Raw genomic sequence first — 26,797 nt, 5'->3', positions numbered from 1 at the left:
GTGCAATGCCCCCGCTGTTTTCCAAGGCTTCGTTAATGAGATCTTTCGGGACTTATTATATGTATGTGTCGTTGTCTACCTGGACGACATATTGATCTTTTCACAGGACCTGCCTTCTCATCACCAACATGTGGCAGAGGTCCTTTCCAGACTCCGGGAAAATTCATTATTCTGTAAACTAGAAAAATGTTCATTCGAGTTGCCCCAGATTCCATTTTTGGGGTATATTGTTTCCGGAGTTGGCCTGAAGATGGATCCAGACAAGGTGAATGCTGTATTACATTGGCCCCAGCCAACTACTCTTCGTGCTATCCAGCGTTTTTTAGGTTTCGCCAATTACTATAGACGCTTCATTCAAGACTTCTCGTCCATTGCATCTCCTATTGTGGCCCTGACTCGTAAAGGGGCCAATACTAAGCAATGGTTATCCGAGGCCCTCCAAGCCTTTCAAATTCTTAAAGAGTCCTTCTCCTCTGCTCCCATTCTTCGACAGCCTGATGTGACACTTCCCTTCTTCCTAGAAGTAGATGCCTCTAATGTGGGCTTAGGAGCCATTCTCTCCCAACGCTCGGACCAACAAAATTCCATCCTTGTGCCTTTTACTCTCGGGGTCTCCTGCCTGCAGAGAAAAATTACACGATCGGGGACAAGGAGTTGCTGGCTATCAAAGTTGCATTAGAGGAGTGGAGATACTTATTGGAAGGAGCTCGTCATCCGGTGACGATTTTCACAGATCATAAGAACCTGTCATATCTACAGTCTGCCCAATGCTTGAATCCTCGTCAAGCAAGATGGTCTCTTTTCTTTTCCCGTTTCGAATTAATCATAACCTTCAAACCAGCTGCCAAGAACAAGAAAGCTGACGCTCTATCTCGAGCTTTTGTGACGTCCTCTGACGTTGAAGAGGTTTCCAACCATTCTATATTAGACCCCAAATGTATCTCGCTGGCTGCTTCGTCCACCAAAGTGCTACCATTTGGGAAGACCCTCGTGCCTCCTACTCTGAGGAGGAAAATCCTTTCGTGGTTCCATTCTTCTCGTTTTTCTGGACATGCTGGTGAACGCAAGACCTTTGAGATTCTCTCTCGAAGTTACTGGTGGCCCTCGATGAGGAGAGACGTCAAAGAGTTTGTTGCTTCCTGTGAATTGTGTTCTCAGTTCAAATCCTCCCGCAGAACTCCAGCGGGGTTGCTACAACCACTACCCATTCCGGTCAAGCCCTGGACCCATATTAGTATGGACTTTGTTACTGATTTGCCATCTAGTAAAAATTGTAATACTATTTGGGTAGTGGTAGACAGATTTTCGAAGATCGCTTATTTTGTCCCTTTGTCTGGTTTGCCTTCCTCGTCTACTCTGGCTGAACATTTCGTTAAAGAAATCTTTCGTATCCATGGATGTCCGTCTGAGATTGTGTCAGATAGAGGAGTACAATTCGTTTCCAGATTCTGGCGGGCCCTTTGTAAAACCTTGGGCATACGATTAGCACTCTCATCTTCTTACCATCCGCAATCAAACGGACAAACTGAACGGGTCAATCAAGATCTCGAGACCTTTATAAGGATGTTCTCATCAGCCAATCAAGACAACTGGGTAGAATTGCTTCCTTGGGCTGAATTCGCCCATAACAACATGTACCATGAGTCATCGTCCAAAACTCCATTCTTTGTGGTTTACGGTCACCATCCGTCTTTTCCGGAATTTCCTGCCCTCCCTCCCACCCAAGTTCCTGCTGTAGAGACTGTTTGTCAGACCTTCAAAAACATCTGGTCTCAGGTCAAAACCTGTTTAAAGAAGACATCTGCCAGATATAAGTCTTTCGCAGATAGGAAGAGGCGGGCTATTCCACCACTAAAAATTGGAGATCGTGTCTGGTTATCTACCAAAAATATTCGTTTGAAGGTCCCATCTATGAAATTCGCTCCTCGTTTTATTGGTCCATATAGGATCATTCAAGTAATAAATCCAGTTTGTGTCAAACTTTTACTTCCTAAGAATCTTCGTATTTCCAATGCCTTCCATGTGTCCTTGCTCAAACCTCTCATCATCAACCGTTTCTCGACTCCTCCTTCAGCACCTCAGCCAGTTCAAGTTCATCAGGAGGAAGATTTCGAGATTACTCAGGTATTGGACGCAAAAATTTCGCGAGGAGTTCTCCGTTTCCTCGTTCATTGGAAGGGCTTTGGTCCTGAGGAGCGTTCATGGATCAAAGCTGAAGATCTCAACGCCCCAGCTCTTCTTAAGAAGTTTTATTCCAAAAATCCGGACAAGCCCGGTTCCAGGCTTTCTGTGCCCACCTTTAAAAGGGGGGGTACTGTCACTCACCGGACTGTGAGTGCTTCTTCCCGTATATTTAGGAACCGTGTTCGTCCTCCATCCTGAGGGTCTGCGCATGCGCAGCCCTTTCAAACCCTTCAGTACCTGTTCCTTTAACTTAATTGGCAGATCAGGCAACACTCTCTATATTAAGCACCTGTGGTCAATACCACGTTGCCTGATCTTGGAGTCTCATTCCCCATGAGCCTCTGAAGGTGTTCCTGTGTTTCCTCGTGTATTCAGCGCTGCTGATTCCTGTGGTTTCCAAACCACTTCTACCCCTGTGGTTTCCATACCACTTCTACCCCTGTGGTTTCCATACCACTTCTACTCCTGTGGTTTCCTAACCACTTCAACCCTCCTGTGTATCATCGTGACTGTTAGCTGATTCCTATCCGCTGCCTCCGTGCACTACAGTCTTCAAGCCACTTCAACCCTCCTGTGTATCATCGTGACTGTTAGCTGATTCCTATCCGCTGCCTCCGTGCACTACAGTCTTCAAGCCACTTCAACTCTGCTATGTATCATCGTGACTGTTAGCTGATTCCTATCCGCTGCCTCCGTGCACTACAGTCTTCAATCTACTTCAACTCACCTGTGTGCCATCAGGACTGTTAGCTGATTCCTATCCGCTGCCTCCGTGCACTACAGTCTTCAATCTACTTCAACTCGCCTGTGTTTCATCGTGACTGTTTGGCTGATTCCTATCCGCTGCCTCCGTGCGCTTCAGTCTTCAGCTCATCTCATCTCTCCCGTGTTTCCTCGAGACTGCTACAGCTGATTCCTATCCGCTACTCTCCGTGCTCAACAGTTCCAGCTCAGCTCTGCTCTCCCGTGTTTCATCGTTGCTGCACCTGCTGGTTGCTATCCGCTACCTCCGTGTATCTGCAGAGTCCTGCTGCTGCTACTTCTCAGTTTTACTCGTCCTACAACAGCTGACCCGCTCTCCGTGCTTCTTCGTGTTCCCGCTGGTCTCTACCCGCCAGTCTGCATCGGATCTGCGCCTCACTGTTTTCATCTCATCTAGATCATCGCTACTCTTCAGGGTCCTCCAGGAGTCCAGTTCTACATACTACTGCTTCCTGAGTATTTGTTCCCCTGCTGGTCTACCTACCTGTGCGCTGCACCTACTTGATTACCGCTTCACCCCTCCAGGGACTTCGCATCCTGCCGGCCTCCAGCCGTTCAGGTATCTCTGCACTCCTGTCTGACAGCCTGCTTCTGAACCACGGTATGCATACTTCTCATTGACTGTGCTGGTGTATTGCATATCTTGCTGGACTGAGTTTGTTCTCCTCTGGAGTTTAATATCCGCTGAGACTATTACCATCATTGACTGTGTTATCTTGTGCCGGATTACCTCAAGTGACTTTCTATTATTGCAGTGCTGTTCAGTCATTAATATATTGTGCATGTTATTGTGGATCAAGTTTAAGGTGCCCGTGTATCCCCTGTATTGCAGTCTCTCCCCGTGCTCCTCCTCACATATATATTCAGTTGTACAACTTGCTAGAGGCAGACCACTGATCCCTGTTTCCTGTGTCACCTGTTCCAGTATCCTCTCACATAGCAGTGGTACAACTTGCTAACGCAGACCACTGACTCCCCGGATACCTCCACTTGGATTCCATTCCTTCACTCAGACAGCGGCACAACTTGCTATCCGCAGACCGCTGACTCTCATCACCTCCTCGTTTCTGTTGGACATTCCTCCTCACTATAGCAGTGGTACAACTTGCTACCGCAGACCACTGACTACCCTCACGTGTCCTTTGTCCATACAGTTCCTCGTGTATTACTACATCCATATTACCAGTGCTGCTAGTCATAGACTTTCCTGAGCATCTCTATCATCTACTATTTCCTGTTCCGTGATCACCCTGCTACCAGAGTACCATATTACCATCTATACTGCTCTGATAAGCCTATCACCTGGTGATCCCTGGGTAAAGACTCCTAGTGCCCGTGACAGTTAGGGAGATTTTGGCGGTAACACATGCTGGCTGCAGACAGGTGAGCAGAGATAGCGTTCCGCTGCTAGGCAATGGGACGTGGTTGCTGAGAAGATGGAGGCGTCTTTTTCCTGCATCAAGTGTCAGTGCGGAGACGGCGCCTGACAGTACTCTCCCCTTTCTTCTTTTTCAAGGCTTGCAGGTCGCCTCTATCTCCTTCTTGAATTTGGCCAATAAGTGAGGGGCATGTATCTCTTGTACATCGATCCAAGATCTCTCCTCGGGGCCATAACTCTTGCAATCAACAAGATATTGGTGGCGACCCCGGGAGATCCGGAAATCCAGAATCTGACTGATCTCATATTCCTCTCCATGATCAGCCTTTACTGGGACCGGGGGTGGGGTTCTTTTGACAAATCTGTTGAGAACGAGGGGTTTAAGTAGAGCAATATGAAACACATTGTGAATCTTGAGTGATGGAGGAAGAAGGAGTTTGAATGTCAAAGGATTTATAACTTGAGTGATTTAAAAAAGGTCCGATATAACGGGGTGCGAGCTTCATGGTGGGAACTTGCAGTCTTAAATTCCTTGTGGATAACCACACTTTGTCCCCAACTCGAAGTCTGGGAACTGGTCTACGGCGACGATCGGCGCTAGCTTTGTAGCGTTGGGAGGAGTCTAATAATTTGGACTTCGCCTGAGACCATATTTGAGAAAAGTCCTGAATGAGTTTCTGCACGGCCGGAAGCGCTGAACCAGGTTGGGAAAGTTAAGGAAGGAGAGGGTGAAACCCATAGGTAAGAAAAAATGGAGACGAACCAGTAGATACATGCACCTGGATATTATGAGCAAATTCTGCCCAACACAAGAAACGACTCAATTCAGCCTGATTACCCGAAGAGTAGGTCCTGAGAAATTGTTCCAAGTCTTGGTTGATCCTCTCCGTTTGGCCGTTGGTTTGAGGGTGGTACCCTGAGGAAAACTTTAGATTGACCCCCAACTCTTTGTAGAATGATCTCCAGAACTTGGACACGAACTGTACTCCTCTATCCGAGATAATATCCTGGGGACAGCCGTGAAGACTGAAAATCTTCTTGATGAAGAGGTTAGCAAGGATAGAAGCCGAAGGAAGTCCCTTGAGAGGTATGAAATGTGCCAACTTGGAAAATCTATCCACTACCACCCAGATAGTATTGAATCCATGGCTAGCTGGTAAATCGGTGACGAAATCCTAGTCCATGGTCTCTCTGGAATAGGAAGTGGAACCAAGGGTCCTGCAGGAGACTGCCTAGGTGTCTTGTGTCTGGCACAGACTCCACAAGTGGCAACATAGGCCTTAAAGTCCGCCCGGATAGAGGGACACCAATAATGCCTAGAAATCAATGAGAAGGTCTTCTTGACACCCGCATGCCAGGTAAACAGAGAATCATGGGCCCACTTGAGAGCCTTAGGCCGAAGCCTGGAAGTGAGAAAGGAGCGACCCGGAGGAGGAACCTTGGTTGAGGTTCTGGTGAGGGCCACAATGGTAGTAGGGTCCAAGATGGTTCTGGGGGTGGGGGCGGGTTGAAGATCTCTATCATCAAATCACCGGGAGAGAGCATCTGCCCTGATATTCTTAACACCAGGTCGAAAGGTCAAAATGAGATTAAAACGGGCAAAAAACAAGGACCAGCAGGCCTGACGTGGGTTCAGACACTGAGCTGTTTGCAAGTACGTTAAGTTCTTGTGGTCTGTGTAGACAGTAACAGGATGCTTAGCCCCCTCAAGCAAATGTCACCACTCCTCTAGGGCTGTTTTGATGGCCAATAATTCTTTATCCCCGATACCGTAGTTTAATTCACTGGGGGAAAATCTTCTGGAGCAGAAACCACAGGGATGAAACTTTCCATCAGAATCTTTCTGTGAAAGAATGGCTCCTATGCCAATGGAGGATGCATCAACTTCAACAAAGAATGGCCGAGACAAGTCAGGTTGTAGCAAAATAGGGGCGGAGGAGAATGCCCTCTTTAATGACTGAAAGGCACTGAGGGCTTCGGCAGACCATGATTTTGCTGCTCCCTTGCGGGTGAGAGCAAGTAAATCCCATCTCTCATGGGAGAGATGAGAGTCGAGAAGTCCTGGATAAAGTGTCGATAATAATTGGCGAAGCCAATAAAACGTTGGATAGCCTTGAGACCCAATGGTTGTGGTTAATTGAGAATGGCAGCCACTTTCCCAGGATCCATGGAAAGGCCAGCACCGGACACAATATATTCCAGGAAGTGGACCTGAGATGCTTCAAAGACACACTTCTCCAGCTTGCAGTAAAGGTGGTTGGAACGTAGTCGAGAGAGAACCTCCTTGACGTGACCTCGATGGGATTCTAAGTCCCTGGAGAATATAAGTATGTCGTCCAGATAGACAACGACTGAGAGATAGAGTAGGTCTCGGAAGATGTCATTAATGAACTCCTGGAAGACCGCTGGGGCATTGCAAAGGCCAAAAGGCATCACCAGGTATTCATAGTGGCCATCCCGAGTGTTAAAAGCAGTCTTCCATTCATCGCCCTCATGAATGCTAATCAAATTATAGGCGCCCTTGAGGTCTAGTTTGGTGAAAATCGTGGCACCTTTGATCCAATCGAATAACTCGGAAACAGGGATATGGGGTACCTGTTCTTCACGGTAATGGCATTGAGCAGTCTGTAGTCGATGCATGGTCTTAGAGAACCATCCTTCTTCTTTACAAAAAAAAATCCTGCACCGGCAGGTGAGGAAGATTTTCTAATAAATCCTCGTTCGAGGTTTTCAGATACATACTCGGTCATGGCTCGAGTCTCAGGAAGGTAGAGAGAGTTCGTTCTACCACAAGGAATCTTCTCTCCAGGAATAAGTTCAATGAAACAATCACAAGGACGGTGGGGTGGAAGCGTCTCAGCGGCAGTTTTACTGAAGACATCCACGAAGGCAGCGTATTCAGATGGCAAGCCAAGACTGGGTGTGAGAGCGTGACACCTAATAGGCAAGGGTTTGAGGCATCGATCAGCGCAGAGCAGACCCCAGGAGGTAACTTGAGCACGTTGCCAATCAAATTGGGGTGAATGGTCCCTTAACCAGGGTAGTCCTAATATTACTGGATTAACAGTCTGTGGAAGGACTAGAAATGAGATCCATTCAAAATGGAGGAGACCAACTTGCAGATGGATCGGCCGGGTGGCCTGAGAGATAGATCCATTGGCCACTCTGTTACCATCCACCGCTGTCAGAACCAAGGGTTGCAATAATGATTCCAGGGGTAGATGAAGGTTAGCTGCTAAGGATGCAGAAATAAAGTTTCCAGCTGCCCCCGAATCCACGAAGGCCTGAAGGGAGACCGGACACTGGGAAGCATGGATGATGATGGACATCAAAAAGTCAGTTTTGTCTGGAGAATTGGGGGAAGATGTACTCAGCCCTAGACTGGCCTTCCCGGCACCGACTAGGATCTGGCGTTTCCCGGTCTCTTGGGACACTGTGATAGAATGTGAGAGGGGTCAGCGCAGTAGAGGCATAGATGGTTTTTAACCCTTCGTTCCCGTTCTTCCACAGTTAGGCAAGAACGCCCGATCTGCATGGGCTCCTCAGGCAGAATTGGTGGGTTCTGAAAAGTGGGAGCCAAGTGTGGACTAGCCCGGCGAGATTGTTCACGTTCCTGATTACGCTCCAGAAACCGGATATCGACCTTGATGCATAAGGAGATCAGATCATCTAGGGTAGCTGGTAAATCCCTGGAGACCAACTCGTCCTTGATCCGATCTGTCAGCCCCTGCCAGAAGTTAGCTACAAGGGCCTCATTATTCCAGTTTTGTTCTGAGGCGAGAGTCCTGAACTGAACCGCGTAATGACCCACGGGAAGGCTTCCCTGACGTAGCTTTAGAATGCTGGAGGCTGCAGAAGCCACTCGACCAGGCTCATCGAATACTTTTCTGAAGGTTTGTATGAAGGAAGACAAATTTTGTAACAGGGGGTCATCACGCTCCCAGAGAGGAGAGGCCCAGGCAAGCGCTTGATCCATGAGTAGCGAAATAATATAAGCCACCTTGGCTCGTTCTGAAGAAAAATTTCCTGGTGATAGTTTGAACTGGGTAGCACATTGGTTGAGAAACCCTCTGCACTTTCTCGGATCACCACCGAATTTGTCGGGAGGTGGGATGCGAATCCCTCCAATAGGATTATGTGCAGCTGAAGCAGGAGAGCCGACAGCAGGGGGTACGGGAGCAACAGAGGAGTCAGGGTTCTCTGGAGGGTATCCATGTGTGTAGCCAATCCCTGAAGGCACTGCAGGAGCTGAGTCTGGTTAACCTCTTGTTGATCAACTCGGCGAGTCAGGTGCTGCAGGAGGTCACCAGCGCCTTCGCCATTCGACATGCCCAGAGTATACTGTCAGAATTACTAGGTGGAATTGATGATACCTGCCAGCAGTTGGCGCTACTGAGTACTGAGGCGCGGAGTCTAACATGCCCCTGGTCTTCACCAGGAACCCCCGCAAGGAGGTATGGACTTTGCTGCAAGGGACGCGCAGGTCGCGGCCCTCAGTATCAGTCAGCTGGCGAGGTAACAATTGAGGCAGCGGTGACAGCCCACCAGGATGCAGGATGGAAGAGAAGTCAACAAGCCGGGTCACAACCAGAGGAACAGATATAGCCAAATCAGAAGCAGGAGAATGGTCAGGAAGCCGGGTGTCACTCACCGGACTGTGAGTGCCATTTCCCGTGTATCCAGGAACCATGGCCGTCCGCCATCCTGAGGGTCTGCGCATGTGCAGTCCTTTCAAACCTTCAGTACCTGTTGCTTTTAATTGATTGGATGATCAGGCAACCCTCCCTATTTAAACCACCTGTGATCATTACCTGGTTGCCTGATCTTGGAGTTTCATTCCCCATGAGCCTCTGAAGGTGTTCCTGTGTTCCTCGTGTATTCAGCTCCTGCTGATTCCTGTTACTGCTATTGTGGTTTCCAGACCACTTCAACTCTCCTGTGTTCATCGTGTCTGCATGCAGCTGATTCCTATCCGCTGCCTCCGTTACTTCTACAGAGTTCCTGCTCACTTCAACTCTCCTGTGTTCATCGTGCCTGCACTCAGCTGATTCCTATCCGCTGCCTCCGTTACTTCTACAGAGTTCCTGCTCACTTCAACTCTCCTGTGTTCATCGTGCCTGCACGCAGCTGATTCCTATCCGCTGCCTCCGTTACTTCTACAGAGTTCCTGCTCACTTCAACTCTCCTGTGTTCATCATGTCTGCAATCAGCTGATTCCTATCCGCTGCCTCCGTTACTTCTACAGAGTTCCTGATCGTCTCAACTCTCCTGGGTTTATCGTGTCAGCGCTCCGCTGCCTCCACCTCTACTACTGGATACCAGACAGCCTCAACTCTCCCGTGTTCTTCATGTTTCCAGTTCCACTTACTACTGCTTCCTGAGTATTGCTTCGTGGTTTCTGGATTACCTGCCGTGCGCTGCACCAACCTGATTACCGCTTCCACCCTCCAGTGATCTCTCCTCCTGCCGGCCTTCAGCCGTTCAGGTATCCCTGCACGTCTCTCTGACAGCCTGCTCTCCTGAACCGCGGTATGCATACTTTCCATTGACTTTGCTTGTGTATTGCATATCCATCTGGACTGAGTTGTGTTCTCCTCCGGAGCCTCCTATCCACTGTAGCTATTGTTACTATTGACTTTGTCTCCTATTGCCTGGACTGTTATTGTGACTTTGTATACTTCAATCAGTGCTTGTCAGTTATCGTTGTATTGTGGATATCATCGTGGGATCAAGTTCTGTGTGTCCCGTGTATACTCTGCTTTACATTCATCTCCTCGTGCCCCTCCTCACATATATATAGCAGTGGTACAACTTGCTGACGCAGACCACTGACTCCTGTTCCCTGTGACACCAGTTTCAAGTATCCTCTCACATAATCAGTGGTACAACTTGCTATACGCAGACCACTGACTTCCCCGTTACCTACCTTCACCTGGATTCCATTCCTTCACTATAGACAGCGGTACAACTTGCTATACGCAGACTGCTGACTCTCACTACCTCCTCGCTACTCCTGGACATTCCTCCTCACTATAGCAGTGGTACAACTTGCTATACGCAGACCACTGACTTTCCTCACGTTCCCTTGTCCATCTGGTTCCTCGTGTACATTCATCTACTCATTACCAGTTGCTGCTAGTCATAGACTTTCCTCGAGCATTCTCTCACCATCTGCTGTTTCTCCTGTTCCGTTGTCACCCTGCTACCAGAGAACCATAGTACCATCTCTATTTCTCTGGTAAGTCCCTCATCTGGTGATATCCTGGGCAAAGACTCCTAGTGCCCGTGACACCGGGTCAATACCAAATATCAGTCTAAGCCAGAATCAGGAACCGAAGGAGAAGTCGGGAACATGCCGGGTAAGAATCCAAGTAACAGCAACACAGGAACAACCGCTGGAGCAAGGCTGAAGACCAAATACTCTGGCACTAGACATGTGTCAGAGGCTGCTTTATATATCCTAAGGTGCCTCCTGATAGGGTTAGGGAGATTTTGGCGGTAACACATGCTGGCTGCAGACAGGTGAGTAGAGATAGCGTCCCGCTGCTAGGCAACGGGACGTGGTTGCTGAGAAGATGGAGGCATTAGTTTAGTGCACCAAGTGTCAGTGCGGAGACGGCGCCTGACAAGCAGATAGTGTTCACTTGTCGGATGAAGGTGTTCATTACTTTATAGACCAGTTATGTTGGAGATTAAGAGGTGTTGTTAGGTCTGTAGTTGGCGGGCCGCATGTATAGTTATACATGTGGCGTGGTAGGAGTGCAATGCAGTCGGTAACTGGCATATGGTGCTCGGTTGATCTTGTCATAGGTCACTACCCCTCTGTGGTTATCGTGTCATACTATGGTTGGTCCGCCTGTGAGGAGGACCCTTGGGCCGGTATTGTCTGGTTTATACTGGCGGTTATAAAAGGGGGGGTAGTCTTGCCGTTGGACTTGATTTTTAGCACCGGACAATAGATAAGGTATGATCCTGGGTTGGTGGTACTATGGTCTGACCTTTCCACCTTTATTGGTTTTGCGTTTGCTGACTGCCCTGCTCTCATCCGCCTTATAGTCCTCTTAGTTTAAAGTTCATATTCCTAATTAATAAATACTGTCATTCATTTCAACTTTAATTTTGTGTCCGTGTCGTTATTGGGTATGGTAAAAGGTTATGTCACAGTGTGTGTGATTTAGGGGAAAACTTCCCTGCTATGCATTTTATAGAGTAAAGTAATGTAAAATATGCATTTGTCCAAAAATGGATATGTGAATACAGTGAGTATGTTAAAAAGCTAAAGACAATGTTGTGTCTTTATAAGCATCAACAAAAGTTAGTCCGTTATTATGTGTACTTATTTGGATGTAGGTCACAGTAACTTTCTTAGTTTTTTTTAAAAATAGGAAAAATAGGAAAAAAATCACATTGTATGTGGCTCAATGACAACATCTGAGCTGACAGCAGTCATTAATCATCCGCATTAGAAAAGTACTTTCAACTGCACTGTGTGAAACAGGATCTCTATAGCCCTTAGCGTTAAAAGGATTTAACAGCACATTACTCCAATACTGGGAACAGACTAATTACAGCATCAAATCTTACAATGATTGTTTATCTGCATTAAAGCAACGGTGAACCTTTATTTTTCGGTGACTCTACACCAGTGTTGGCTAACCTGTGACAATCCAGGTGTTGAGAAACTACAAGTCCCAGCATGCTTTGCCAATATAGAGCAGCTTATTGCTGGAAGGGTGTGCTGGGACTTGTAGTTTCACAACACCTGGAGTGTCAATAGGTTAACTAACACTGCAAATCTACACTAAGAACATTTGGAACAGGGCAGCTGAGGGATAGTCCGCTGTCCAGCATTAGTGTCCGTGAATGGTAAAGTTTACCTTACCGGATTGCCAGGCCAATCTCCATCAATAACCTGGCTAGTCGCTCACACGTATGCAAAACAAAAAAATAAGTTTAAAAGTAGAAAAAAAATATTTTAGAAAATATTTTTTAAAATAATCTCCATGTGAAAAAAATGGTTTATTTAAACAATTCTGAAATGGCTGTAGCAGATGGGGAAGCCATTGCTGTAGAAAACTGGAGAATCTTGTCGCCAGCAGGGGTTATCTCTAGCAAGAGCAGTGCTTCACAGAAAGGGAAAAGCCCTATCTTCGGAGAAAAGACCACTAATAGAGAGCTTACATCCTAAGGAAATCCACTGGTTTACTCTGTAAAGACTACAAATTTTCGGTGAATAAGAGTGTACCTTATTATAGTGAATATTTTAGATGTTTTATATTTTACAGATAAATGTGTAGTTATGTATGCTGTATTTTTGTATTAATGTTTTGTTACATATGTAGTTTAAGTGGTTTTCTGTGATTATTCTTAAAATGTTATTTTTTAGCTTAGAATCAGTTCTGTTTCTAATTTTCCGAATTGCAGGTGCCGATTTTTGAATTGGGAATCTAATATATATTCGGATATTCATTTACTTGGCTAGTTAGTTACTATGTGGCCTATTTCTTTATTATTTCATACACTGCTGTAATGGTATAGAGGTATTGGACTATGTTATACTTGCCTGATTTCACTAACAACTCAGAGTGACTACTTATAGCTGTTTTATTTTATAATCTTTCTACTATGTCAAATGTAAAGAAAAGCTTTGAACGCACAAGAGAGCTATATTTAATGAAGACAGTTTCTATATCCTCTCACTCTCATATTTAATTGAAGCCAAGTAATGGAAAGTACTGTAATACAAACTTTAGACAGTAAGGAGGAATGGAGAGCACATTTTCAATTATTTTTTAAAATTGTAATGCTTTTATTTGGTGGTTATTTTAGTTCATTTTCATTATATTTTATGGTATATTTATCAGTTATTGAATATTAGTGAACTGATGTTAGATTCAACATGAACAAAATACATTGTAATAATGATTTTATAAAGGTCATAGAACTTATTTAGGTAATGTAATTTAACCAGTTAAAGAGGGACAACCTCAACCACATGCCATGGACATACTTTCTATTGTAATGTACATTAAATATATATGGGATATATATATTAATGGAAAGTGTGTGGATGTTAGTAATGTCTATATATGCATAGCTCTGTTGATAAACATTTCAGTATACCTCAATAAATGTTATGTTATCACCAGTCATAAAATATTGTTCTTCACAATGTAATTTAGTTCCGATAGGACAAATCATCTCATTATGAGAGGGTTAATTACATCTTATATGGCCTCTCCAGATTTGGAGTGGAAAGATGTTAAATGTTCCATCGCATTAATCTACTAGTGAGACACAGAAACACAACATCAATCTCACTGTGCAGAATAATGATTTCATGTCAGTGATACTATTGATACAATGCTGTTCTTTTTTACGTTGTGGTTTATTGGTTTATGACATAAATAATGTGTGTATATATATATATATATATACACACACACACACACACACACACACACACATGCACCATGTACATTATTGGATTTGTGTTTTATCATATGCAAACTCCCTGGACATTATTTAGTTCCCAAACATCTATAGATTTACTTTGGTGTAGGGCAGACTTTACTCAAAGATGATAATAATGTCTACTATTGCAGTCATTTGACTAGCAGGGGGGCCTCTTGTAAGGTACCTGGAAATTAATAACCGGATTGAAATTCAGAGATGTGGGTATGAAACTGTAAATTTTGGTTTCTAGCCATCATCATCATCATATTCATCACCATTTATTTGAATAGCGCCACTAATTCCGCAGCGCTGTACAGAACACTCACTTACATCAGTCCCTGCCCCATTGAGGCTTACAGTCTAAATTCCCTAACACACACAGACTAGGGTCAATTTGTTTAGCAGCCAATTAATCTACTAGTATGTTTTTGGAGTGTGGGAGGACCGGAGCACCCGGAGGAAACCCAGACACGGGGATACAATTTCTCTACACAGTATTTAATCCTTTCATACTGGTAAATAGAAAATTTGTGATGAAACAAACTGATGTTATCAAGGATTTCCTCAATTTAACAAAGACAGGGAGCTGCAACTGTTGTCTCAGATCTCACATGCCAGAAAGCACTTATAGATCTAATGTAACTGGGATCTAACAGTGCCTGGTATGTCAGCTGATGTTAGATACAAGTTACACTAAATCTGCCTATGCTAAGAATAGGAGAGACCTGAGACAGGCTTCCCTGGCATCCTCCTTTCCACCACTTGCACCTTCCTTGTCATCCGCCCTGAGTCTTGCCTTACATTCTCCTCCTTTGAAGTCAACTCCATTCGTCTCTTTTACCCTATCCATCTTCTTGTTGTCATTTATCTCGCCCCTGGTCCCACTTCCCAGTTTCTTGATAACTTTGTGGCCTGACTCCCCCTCTATCTCTCATCTGACCTCTCCTCCCCATCATCCTGGGCGACTTTAACATTCCCATCGATAACCTCTATGACCCAGGCTCCATCAAACGTCTTGCTCTTTCCTCATCTTTTGGCATTTCACAATGGACCTCCTTCCCCAGTGTCTCGGCCATTCCCTCGACCTTGACTTCTCTCAACTTTGCTCTCCTTCTGATCTCTCCATATCTCTCCATATCTCTCTTCTCCCCTTTAATCACCACAATATCCCACTGCATCCACTCCCTCTCTTCTGCCCTTGACGCTGCCTGCCCTGCCACTTCTGTTTCCCTCCACCGTTCCAACCCTGGTACTCTAAGCTCACAAGCTTCCTCAAAAATGTCCTCGAACTGCAGAATGCCACTGGAGGAAATCTCGTTCCCTGGCAGAATTTATTTACTTCAAGTTTATTCTCTCCTCCTCCTCTCCCTAGCCAGATAAGCATTCTTCAAGTCTCTAATATTAGCTCAGTCATCCAACCCCTGTCCTCTATTCACCACTATTGACTCCTTACTCTCCTCTCCCCCTCCTCCCTTTCCACCCTCCATCACTGCCACTGACTTTGCCAACTTCTTCACCTCTAAAATTAACTCCATCAGAAACAAAATCTCCTCCTCCCTTCCACCTCCCTCACAGCCACCCAGCCTTACCCACCCCCTTGTCTTCCACCCATCATCCTATGTGCTCTTCACACCCCAAATCGAGTGATGGTCTGATCTCTACTCTTGCCCCCCTCCTCAACCTGCCCCCTTGATCCTATTCCTTCCCATCACCTACTTCTATCTTGCCCACCTCTTCAACTTATCCCTCTCCACTGGTATATTCCTCTCTTCCTTCAAAAATGTTTGTGTCTTGCCCATTTTAAATAAAACTAATCTTGACCCCACTTCCCTGTCTCTTCTCCCTTTGCCTCCAAACTGTTTGAATGGCTCGTCTACACCCATCTCACTAGCCACCTCTCCAACAACTCCATCCTCGATCCTCTCCAATCTGGATTCTGCCCTCTCCACTCCACTGATACCACCCTGACCAAAGTAACCAATGATCTACGCTCTGCAAATTCCAAAGGCCACTTCTCCCTGATTATTCTCTTGGACCTCTCTATAGCCTTTGATACAGTCATCAGCCTCTACTGCTGTACACCCTTCGCACCATTGGCCTGTCTGACACTGTCCTCTCTTGGTTCACCTCCTATCTCTCTAACTGCGCTTTCTTTGTTTTTACCCCGGGTTCCTCCTCCCCTCATTCCCCACTTCCCATAGGCATCACTCAGGGCTCCATCCTTGGCCCTCTGCTCTTTTCTCTGCATATTTCCTTATTGGGTGAACTTATAAGTTCCTTCAGCCTTCAGTACAATCTTTATGCTGATGACACTCAAATCTATCTCTCATCTTCTGACCTCTTCCCTGACCTAAAGTGTCCCATTGCCTCTCTGCCATCTCCTCCTGGATGTCCCAATGGTTCCTTAAACTTAACATGGCCAAATCTGAACTGATTGTTTTCCGCCCCTCAAAAGTCCCCTCCCCTCCCACCCTCTCCATCACTATTGATAATACCAAAATCTCCTCCCTTACTCAAGTTCGCTGCCTAGGTGTCATCCTTGATGCCTCATTCTCCTTCACCCTCCATATCAAATCCCTTGTCATATCCTGCCGCTTTAATCTCCGCAATATAACTTGTATCCATCCCTTCCTCTCCATTGATGCAATCAAAGCTATCATTCATTCTCTGACCATTTCCTGCATTGACTACTGCAACCTCCTCCTTACTGGTCTCCCTTGCTCCCGTCTCGCTCCTCTTCAGTCGATACTCAAGGCTGCAGCCCGACTAATCTTCCTCTCCCACCAGTTTACATCTGCCTCCCCTCTTTGTCAAGCACTGCACTGGTTCCCTCTCTGACAAAGAACCATCTTCAAGCTCCTCTCCCTCACTTGCAGGCCCTCTCTGGCTCCACAGCCCCTTATCTCTCTAACCTCATCCAAATTCATACTCCCTCTCACCCTCTACGATCAGCTATCAACCGATGTTTCACAATCCATCTGGTTACCATGTCTCACTCTCACATTCAAGATTTCCCCCAAGCTACCCCCCTTTTATGGAACGATCTCCTCGTTCTATCAGACTATCCCCTAGCCTGCAAAATCTTTAAAAAAATCTTTCAAAACCCACCTGTTCAGGTTACCTCTCCCCTCCTCTCCTCAACCACTTTTCTTATACTTCCTCACTTACTATCTTACACCTTGCCCTGTGTCTTCCTCCCCTCCTCATTTCACCAATCATTATACTGCCCTCCCTTCAGATTTCTATTCCCCTCACTGCTCTAGTCCTCCAATTTCCCCTCTCCATTTAGTTTTGTAGGCCACTCCCCCTGACTCCCATCTGGTGTTTCCTGTTAGTCTGCCCCTTCTCCTAGATTCTCCCACGAGCAAGAACCTCTATTCCTTGTGTCCTCTTCCTCCTGTCAATGTAGAAGAAAAAACTGCCCGGGGGGACCATAGAAAACCAAGGTAAGTTCCAACCCTTTCAATAATATCTTAGAAATAGTAGTCCCCTAGGCGCATAGGAAATCAGAAAATAGAGTAAACTTATGCTGGATTCTTAAAACAAAATTAACAGTTTTAATAATAGTAAACAATCATTTGGTTAAAGGTTGCAACCTATAACAGGTTAGGTAATACAATCATAACAGAAACATTCTGTATCATATATAATCAAAGAAAAGAAGTGGTCCTTATAGGTCCAATATAGTAGTCCTCCAGAACAATAATGTATAAGATGTCTCTGTTGAGAATGATGGTAATAATGGAGGATGCAAAAATGTTCAGAATTAACCAGACAAATGGTACCAGGTGTCCAAAATAGCAGTCTTGTTTGGACAAATGGGTAACAGTCCCGTAGTGGCTAAGGGTATCGAGTCTGAAATATAAATAAATCCCAATGGAGCAAAGTGAAGGGTTGGTTTTGGGGGTGCCTCCTCCGCCCATAGGTTGATATAACCAAAGATGCAGTCTGGGTGATGCGGTGACAGGGTGCTGTAGAAAAAGAGACTTACCCTATAAAAGGGCTGATGTATTCTCTTCCGAAGTCCCGCTCATCTGAGTCCCCACAGTGGAGCGCTGTGTGAGTAGTTTGGTAATGAACAAGCCACGGCCACGACTAAGTCCAGTTTGCACATGCGATATATAGTAGAATCACTGTTCCTTCGTGAGTTTCCAAGCCGGAACACGTATAGAGAGCAGATGTAGGTACTTAACCAACGCGTTTCGCCTAGGGCTTCCTCAGGGATAATGATGGTCTGCGGAGATAGCGACGAGTTTATAAAGTAGCCTGGTATGGTAATTCCCTCCGTGATAGGTTGAATGAATGGCGGATTCCTATTGGTCCCAGCCATGCCTGATGATTACCACAGCTGTTTATACTTGAAAAATAAAACTCAGGCCCACCCATTCAGATGTTTGAATGATAAACAATGATGGTAAAATCCTCAGTTCATATGGATAAACAAACATCATGTATAGATATAGCTAAGGCTACAGTTAGCCCAATTACAAAAAGGACCATAACCTGTTAGTGGGATAGTAAAACGAATGATGAGACATATAGTGCACTTCCTAGATATTTACTAGGCATATATGTAATGGTGTGCAATACATACCACAGAACTCATAGTTGTGCCAGCTATTCTTAGATATTCTTTAGGCATATATTAAATGATGTTACCACATATTGCGTAATTCAGAATTAAACTAGCTCATGCTCCAATACTCATATAAATGTTCCTATTTCACATGTATTTGCAGGCATACTATATGGAGACTTCTCCACAGCAAGATTAGAATCAGTGGGGTGATTATAGAAATTGATTCAGCTCAAAGTCAATATTTACACCCTTTGGTGCTAAGGTCTATGTATTGAATGTACATTTTGAATGTACATTGTGATTCCTTTTCTGAAAACAATTTGATGTATTCCCCCCCGCCCTCCATGGTTTATTCACCTTTCTGATGCCCATAAATTGGAGCAGGGAGGGATCCTGAGAGTGATGGATAGCAAAATGTTCTGAAACACTATGCTTATCGAATCCTGTCTGTGCTTTAACTAGTATCAAAGTAATTTTATCGTTTCCAAATAAGCATTGCCCAAGCGATTGTATTGTGTTTCTAACGCACAAAGTGATTTATTTTAGCAGATGCAAAGTTTAACAGTTCAAAAAATGATTATATTATAATACAGTACAGTACAGCCAATACCAAAAGATACATACATACCGCTGCGCTATGCATGCGCTTCGCTGAGCTTCCACGGGTCCCAGTGAACAGTATATCTGTTTAGAATACTGTGGTCAGAGTAGACTGAAAACTGGGAGCACAGCTATGATTATATATACATTCAGTGTTACAGAGTGAACAATAGAAAACACGTGGCTTGCTTCTATAGGTCCAGACTTCGGGTGGGTCCAGGGTGAACAGGTCATAGGCTAGTTTAGACTAAGGAATCCAAAGGTGGGGGTCATCTCTCCAGGGGATGTGCTCCAGTTACAATTAGTCCATTAGCATTTTACAGTCTGATATCAATCTGACAAGATATTGCCTAACATCAATAACTAGAGTATGTAATATGCGACATGACACGTTTCCTATAACCTGAACCTTAAATAACACTGAGGTGTACATATAATCATAATATATAAACTGATAATAAACTAAATACTATCTGCTTATAAATCACTGTAGAATGGAATCAATATGAATATGAATTATATAAATAACTAAATGTTGTAGTGCTAGTGTGTGCGTGCGTATTTTAACGTGCGATTGCGTTATGCCACGTGTAGCGTGGCATACTGAATGCAATCGCACAATGAAACAATATTAACCAATATACTTTCGTTCATCCAATTATACGACTTCGACACTAGCATTCATTTTTAACACCTATGAGTATAATAAGGTCTTGAGATTCTGGGAGCAAATTCTCTCCACTTTTATATGGCTGCTTTATACATATTTCCATAAATAGAAATTTCTGCAAAATCAGCAGGTTTTTGTTTCAGGAACAAATAACTTTTCTAATGTGGGAGCAGCATTTGAGTGACTGAGGCCCTTCAATGGTAATTTAATAATTTATGCAAAAACCTTGGCAACTTCCTATCCAGCTATCTATTTTTATTTCATCACATGACTAAAAATTTGATTTATATAATGTATATAAAAGAGCTCATAACAATCACGAATATATACAAAAGTTAAGAAAACAATCAGTATAAAATATATTTTATACATGGCTGTGATTTCAGGGAAGTCCTATTCTCAACAGACTTCCTGTAAATATATTGAAGAAAAATGCATGGAGCCACTCTGATCCTTAAATGGCTTTATAACAGATGATAATTGTTTCCACTTAGCTGGAGGACATGAAATTTAATATATTTCAAATATGTAAAGGGATGCACTTGTCAAAATATATGTTAAACAATATATGTTGTTTATAGCAGATTCTGGCTCTATTTGTAAGTCTCTACTTTTCTCTACTAAACTTTATACAATGCAAACAATAGGCAAAAATAAAAAATCCTTTTAAAAAATGGCTACATCACCAAACTGTCCAAACCACGTTACATTTACCAAAGACATACTCCTGAATGGGCATGTATCATACCCTTTGTGCCCCCGAAAATCTTGAATGTCAACAAGTCTATTGCTGGTCTGACAAATGTATATTTGGTTAAATAATTTGATTGCTTTTTAACCATGTTGACCAAACATTACATAGCGAGTAGCCTCATCCTAAACAATCAAAACCCAACTGGCCTGAATTTTAGGTTAGCCAACAACACCTATAAGTCCCTGTGTGAGGTCATCAACTCAAGGGAAGCTGAACTTTTAATTAATTAGCATAATTGTAAATACAAGTAAGAAGTCAGATAAAAGAAGGGACAACACAGTTATTAATTTAGCATATATTTTGGGAAGGTATTTTAGAATCAAAAGCCTTTAAGTAATGGCACTGAACTTTGCCAGGTATGTCTAGGTTTATTCTTTTGGTAAATTAAACGCATACTACACACTCATTGCGAAAAAACTGTAGTGACATTATGGACCCCTGTATAATTAAAAATAAAACTGGACCATGAGTCTTTTCATCAATTCACTTCAAAATCTTATTTACTTACATATTAATTGTGTCGTTCTCTGTTGGGCACCAACCTTGAATCTGACAAAATGAACTAACACACCGACCAGTGAGAAAACCTGTAATACAAAAGTCACAGAGCAAACGTCAGACTTCAGATAATCACTGTGTTGTAAGCATTGATCCCAGAGCAATCAGCACAGAATTTCGGGAAAGGTCTACAAAATCACCAAACCCACAGCTTATGGCTGTTGGTTGTAATCAGTGAGCACAAAAAAAGACTAAATGCTCAACTCTAGCAAACATTTGCCCAGCAGTGTTAATGCTTACTATGTGTAATTACACCTGGGCAGAACAGCATGGAAAGAAGCAGTTTCGGAACCTTGCTCTGACACCAAAGAAGTCACATACACACAGGGATTCTTGGTAAGAAACTGTGAAAGCGTCTTTGCTTTGCAGCCCGCCCATCAGCAATGGCACAACTCATTTAAAGATGAACTCCTGCGCCGCCATTTTCACTAAAAACCACGGCTTCGTGATCCTGCGGAGGGGAAATATGAGTAGAGGACTAATCAGAAGCTACAATAACTGAGAGTGAGGCCTCTGATTGGTCTTCCCACACACACTCCCACCACTCCTCAACCATTTTAAAGATGTGAACATAAATGTTGTTCTGCCAAATAGGTGGTAATGCAGCTTTAAATGATATTTCCACTTTTATTGGAAGAATAACTAAAGTCACTTATTGACATGAATATATCAAGGGTTGCGTAAAACTGAGCTGAGTAATATACATAAAATAACTGGTTTTATACTCAACTAAATATATCAATAATGCTATTTCAATCATTGTAGCAGGTTACAATGTTAGGAAGGGGGTGCTTCTCTAACTAAGTAGCCAGAAGGTGAGCGCTTTGCGGATTTTGCAAAATACACAGTATAGACATGAAGATTCATACACATGGGCAGGTCCAGTGCTTTCACAGCAACTCACATGACTATGTTATGGTTAACATCAATGAACATAAACTTTTAGAACAGATGGAAGAAGTCTTCACCTATAGGAGCCGCCTTTCCCGTAGAGTTTGATGCATTCACATTTATTCAAATGTCCCAAGACTTAGATGTAGCGTAGTAAAAGTTTATGTATGGTCACTGTAGAGCAGAGGTAGGAGGCAGAAAACTGAAACTCAAGAGATGGATACCAGGAGCAAGCCAAGGGTTTTTGATCAGAGGCAACCAGAATAGTCAGGGACAGGCCAAAGGTCAGGGCTAGCAGCAGACTAGGAGAATCCAGGAAAAAAAGCCAGAGGTCAGGGCAATCAGAGTTAAAACGAGGTCCAGAAACAAGCCAGGGATCACAACAGAAATCAATCGGTATTCAGGAATATTATATCAATATAGATAATATCAATTCGGGTATTCGAGTATCCATAGGAGGACAGGAGCAGGTCAATTATTCTGTGGCACAAATACTATAACCGGTAAGAGAGGCTAAGCCCTCCATGCCTTAAATACTGTAAGGAGCCAATGAGCAATGAAGGGCACCAGCCCACCAAATCAGCCACAGCAGGCTGATAGTGATGTGCCCCTATTGCACATATGTCCCGGGTGTCAAACTTCTTGCCAGAACGTGGCGGTGAAGTGAAGTGCGTCCCAGTTGCCCCGGCAATGGCTGGGACGCTGTGACCGGAAATGACGTCCTGGCTGCCAGGGAAACAGCTGGGATGCAACCACAGAGTGAAGTAGCTGAGTCGTTGAGGCTAGCGTGGCAGCTTCTGACAGCCTACAGACTTGGCTTTTTGACCCAAATCAGACACCATCAGGGTTCTATCTTAAAGATGTGGAAGAAGCTTTAGCTGTTTGTACTGGAGTAGGTAATACTTTACGTTTTAACAAAGCTGCAGTGGAAAGTAATTTTAACACTGAAAAATGCTTTTTACCCTCATAACTGAAAATGTAAGTTTTGCAGTTTAGTGGTCCTAAGTATGGCAAGAACAATTAGTAATACCCTAAGGATCAATTCAGCTAGTTAAAGCATGTGCCTTGCTGCTGTAGTTTGACAATTGATTCCATTAGATGTATATAACAGCTTCCTGACTGATTATGGCTTCCCCTAGTTGCCAAGGGAAAATAATCTTCGGCCAGGCAGAGTGTCATCCATAGCCACACCATTTACCAAAAGTCAACAATATTACATTCTATGGGAGGAAGTCCCTTCGGAGACTAGTGTGAAGTGCTTCTGCATGCATTTCCAGGTATTACGGTATGTCAAACATCGTTGATTATATACACTGATAAGCTACAACATTAAAACCACTGACAAGTAAAGTAAACAACATTGGAACCTGTGAAAGGGTGGGGATATATTAGGCAGCAAGTGAACAGTCAGTTCTTGAAGCTGATATGTTGAAAGCAAGAAAGCATAAGGATTTGAGTGACTTTGACAAGGACCAAATTGTGATAGCTCGAAGACTGAGTCAGAGCATCTCCGAAACGGCAGGTCTTGTGGGGTGCTCCTGGTATGCAGCGGTTAGTACCTACCAAAAGTAGTCCAAAGAAAGACAATCTGTGAAATGGCGACAAGTTCACTGATGTGTGTGTGGAGCAAAGGCTACACTATTTGCTCCAAAATTACTGTAGAGCTACTGTAGCACAAATTGCTGAAAAAGTTAATGGGCTATGATAGAAAGGTGTCAGAAAACACAGTGCATCGCAGTTTGCTGTGTATGGGGCTGTGTAGCCGCAGACCAGTCAGAGTGCCCATGCTGACTCCTGTACACCGCTGAAAGCACCTACATTGGGCACTTGAACACCAGAAATGGACTATGGAGCAATGGAATAAAGTGGCATGATGTGCTGAATCACGTTTTCATTTACATCATGTGGACGGCCAGTTGTGTATGCGTCCATTACCTGGGGAAGAGATGGCACCAGGATGCACTATGGAAAGTTCTGCTGGGAAACCTTGGGTCCTGGCATTCATGTGGATGTTACTTTGACATGTAACACCTACCTAAACATTGTTGCAGACATAGTACACCCCTGGCAATCGTACATCACATGGAAATGGTATTGCCTGATGGCAGTGACCTCTTTCAGTAGGATAATGCACCCTGCCACACTGCAAAAACTGTTCAGGAATGGTTTGAAGAACATGACAATTCAAGGTGTTGACTTGGCATTAAAATTCCTCAGATCTCAATCTGATCGCACATCAGTGGGATGTGCTGGAAAAACAAGTCCGAGCCAGGAAGGCCCCACCTTGCAACTTACAGGACTTAAAGGATCTGCTGGTAACGGCTTGGTGTCAGATACCACAGGACACCTTCAGTGATGTTGTGGAGTCCACGCTTTGCTGTTTTGGCGACACGAGGAGGACTCAATATTAGGCAGGTGGTTTTAATGTTGTGGCTGATCTATATATTTATATATTGTAGTATAATCAGGGGAACAGGTATTACCTCCTGGGTGAACAGCAGCAGTAAGACACATGAGTCCAGGAGTTTCAGGATTACACCACTGCCAGTTTATTCACTAGCTCGTCAACAGGAACAAAACATAAATAAAATCCTAGCCGTCTGGCTTCTAGCTAATACATTTATGGAGGCCCTCTCTCATGTGTAGGACCTTATGTCCCACACATACATCAAACCACATGTAACTGTTGCTCCCTGCAACAGAGTGTCTCAGGAGGCAGGTCACCTCTTCCCAGGTCTGAGACCCCGGCTGCATATCCCAGCTGCCTTATTACAGGCACCACCCGGGTGCATCTCTTGATTTGTCTGTTTAACCCACAAATGACAGGAACCTGGGACTTATGTACCTGCCATTTATCACTAGCCCAGAGTTTCTGTCACAATATCTATATAACTATATCTATCTCTCTCTCTCTCTCTCTCTCTCTATATATATATATTAGAGATGGTCACTGACCCCTGTGTTTTGGTTTTGGATTCGGTTTTGGATCTGGATTACCGTCGTGTTTTGGTTTTGGTTTTGGTTTTGCAAAACCGCCATTGCGTGTTTTGGTTTTGGTTTTGGTTTTGTTTGGTTTTGTTTTGCTATTTTTTGGGAAAATCCATGTTTTGGGCCTAAATTAACCCAATTTAGTGCTCCAACTGTTTTAGAGACAAGTAATCTAATTGTTGAGGTAATAAATCATCCAAAAAAACAGTTTAATTCTTCGTTGGTAGGCCTATTCTACACACAAAACAGATTGTCTTCCTCTCCATCTATGCATATTGGCAATGCAGCCATCGTCTTTGAATGTATATTACACCCTACACTTATAGTTAAATATGTAAAGAAATGGAAAAAGCCAGTTTGGTTTCTGTCTCTCAAGGCCCCCCTCCACTTGTATAAAATACCAAAAAATTCAGCCATTATAGACTGTACAATATTAATTGACATGGAGAAAGCCAGTTTGGTTTCTGTCTCTCAAGGCCCCCCTCCACTTGTATAAAATACCAAAAAATTCAGCCATTATAGACTGTACAATATTAATTGACATGGAGAAAGCCAGTTTGGTTTCTGTCTCTCAAGGCCCCCCTCCACTTGTATAAAATACCAAAAAATTCAGCCATTATAGACTGTACAATATTAATTGACATGGAGAAAGCCAGTTTGGTTTCTGTCTCTCTAGGCCCCCCTCCACTTGTATAAAATACTAAAAAATTCAACCATTATAGACTGTACAATATTAATTGACATGGAGAAAGACAGTTTGGGGTCACTCTGTCTCTCTAGGCCCCCCTCCACTTGTATAAAATACCAAAAAATTCAGCCATTATAGACTGTACAATATTAATTGACATGGAAAAAGCCAGTTTGGTTTCTGTCTCTCTAGGCCCCCCTCCACTTGTATAAAATACCCAAAAATTCAGCCATTATAGACTGTACAATATTATGAAAAATGGACAAAGCCAGTTTAGGGTCACTCTGTCTATGACACCCTACCCTTAAGGATAAATTGCCCTAACAGCAGCCTTTCAAGATGGTATGTGATATGGAAATGCCACAAGTCCCTTTCCTCTTTGGGGGTAGATTGCACCCTACACTTACATAGAAAGTTTTAAAAAGATGTTATCGGCATCATCTTCAGCTTAATCCTCACCCTCATCAGTGTGTACGTCATCATCACAGACTATCAATTCATCGCCGCTTGAATCCGCCATTAGAGAACAGTCAGTGCTTGGATGTCTTGGATGGTGAAGGCCTTCCTCGTGGAAGATGTAGTTCATTTTTATAAACATCATTTTCTCCACATTTTTGGGAAGTAACCTTCTACGGCGATCACTGACTAAGTTCCCTGCTGTGCTGAACACTCGTTCAGAGTACACACTGGAGGGTGGGCAGCTTAGGTATTGCAAAGCAAGTTTGTACATGGGTTTCCAAATGGCCTGCTTTTCTTCCCAGTAAGGAAAGGGACTGTCTGACATTTCCATATCAACTACCTCTTGAAAGTAATCCTCCACCATCCTTTGCATGTTTATACTCATATTGGATGGAGTTATGGGCAAAGTGACACATTTTTTTGAAAAATCCTTCAAACCAGCCCAGATGTTAAATTGTTCTCGTCTGCCACCTGTGTCTTCCCTGCTTCTTTTTTGGAAATTTAATTTTTTACGAGCAACAGCTTGAGAAAGTGAAGGAGGACACGTCGTCAAGCCGAGGCCCAGTTCAGCGGCCAACTTGCTGAGCAATAGCTCCTTGCAAAAGTTCACATCTCGCTCATTTACAAGTAAAGACTCAATGTAGGTTTTAAACCTTGGATCAAGCACAGTGGCCAAAACGTACTGATCCGAGTTCAAGATCTTAATAACTCGAGGATCATTGTGAAGCGAATTAAGTACTTGATCGACAAGGCCAACATACTTTGCTGAATTGCTTGCTTTCAGCTCCTCCTTCATTTTCTCAAGCTGCTTTTCCAATAGTCTAATTAAA

At 43.8% G+C, this 26,797-nt stretch overlaps 1 protein-coding gene across 1 annotated transcript in view; it reads right to left on the bottom strand.

The window, feature by feature from the left end:
• P2RX3 (purinergic receptor P2X 3) overlaps window positions 1-26,797 on the bottom strand; it is a 156,965-nt gene that overhangs the window by 69,079 nt on the left and 61,089 nt on the right. Inside the window, exon 5 of the mRNA XM_075217221.1 lies at window positions 20,892-20,970. Coding sequence (XP_075073322.1) covers window positions 20,892-20,970 — 79 coding nt within the window. The remainder of the gene's footprint in view (window positions 1-20,891; window positions 20,971-26,797) is intronic.

This window comes from Mixophyes fleayi, chromosome 6 (assembly GCF_038048845.1).
Source record: "Mixophyes fleayi isolate aMixFle1 chromosome 6, aMixFle1.hap1, whole genome shotgun sequence".
NCBI classification, from domain to species: Eukaryota; Metazoa; Chordata; class Amphibia; order Anura; family Limnodynastidae; genus Mixophyes; species Mixophyes fleayi.
This window is presented reverse-complemented; position numbering and strand designations above follow the sequence as displayed.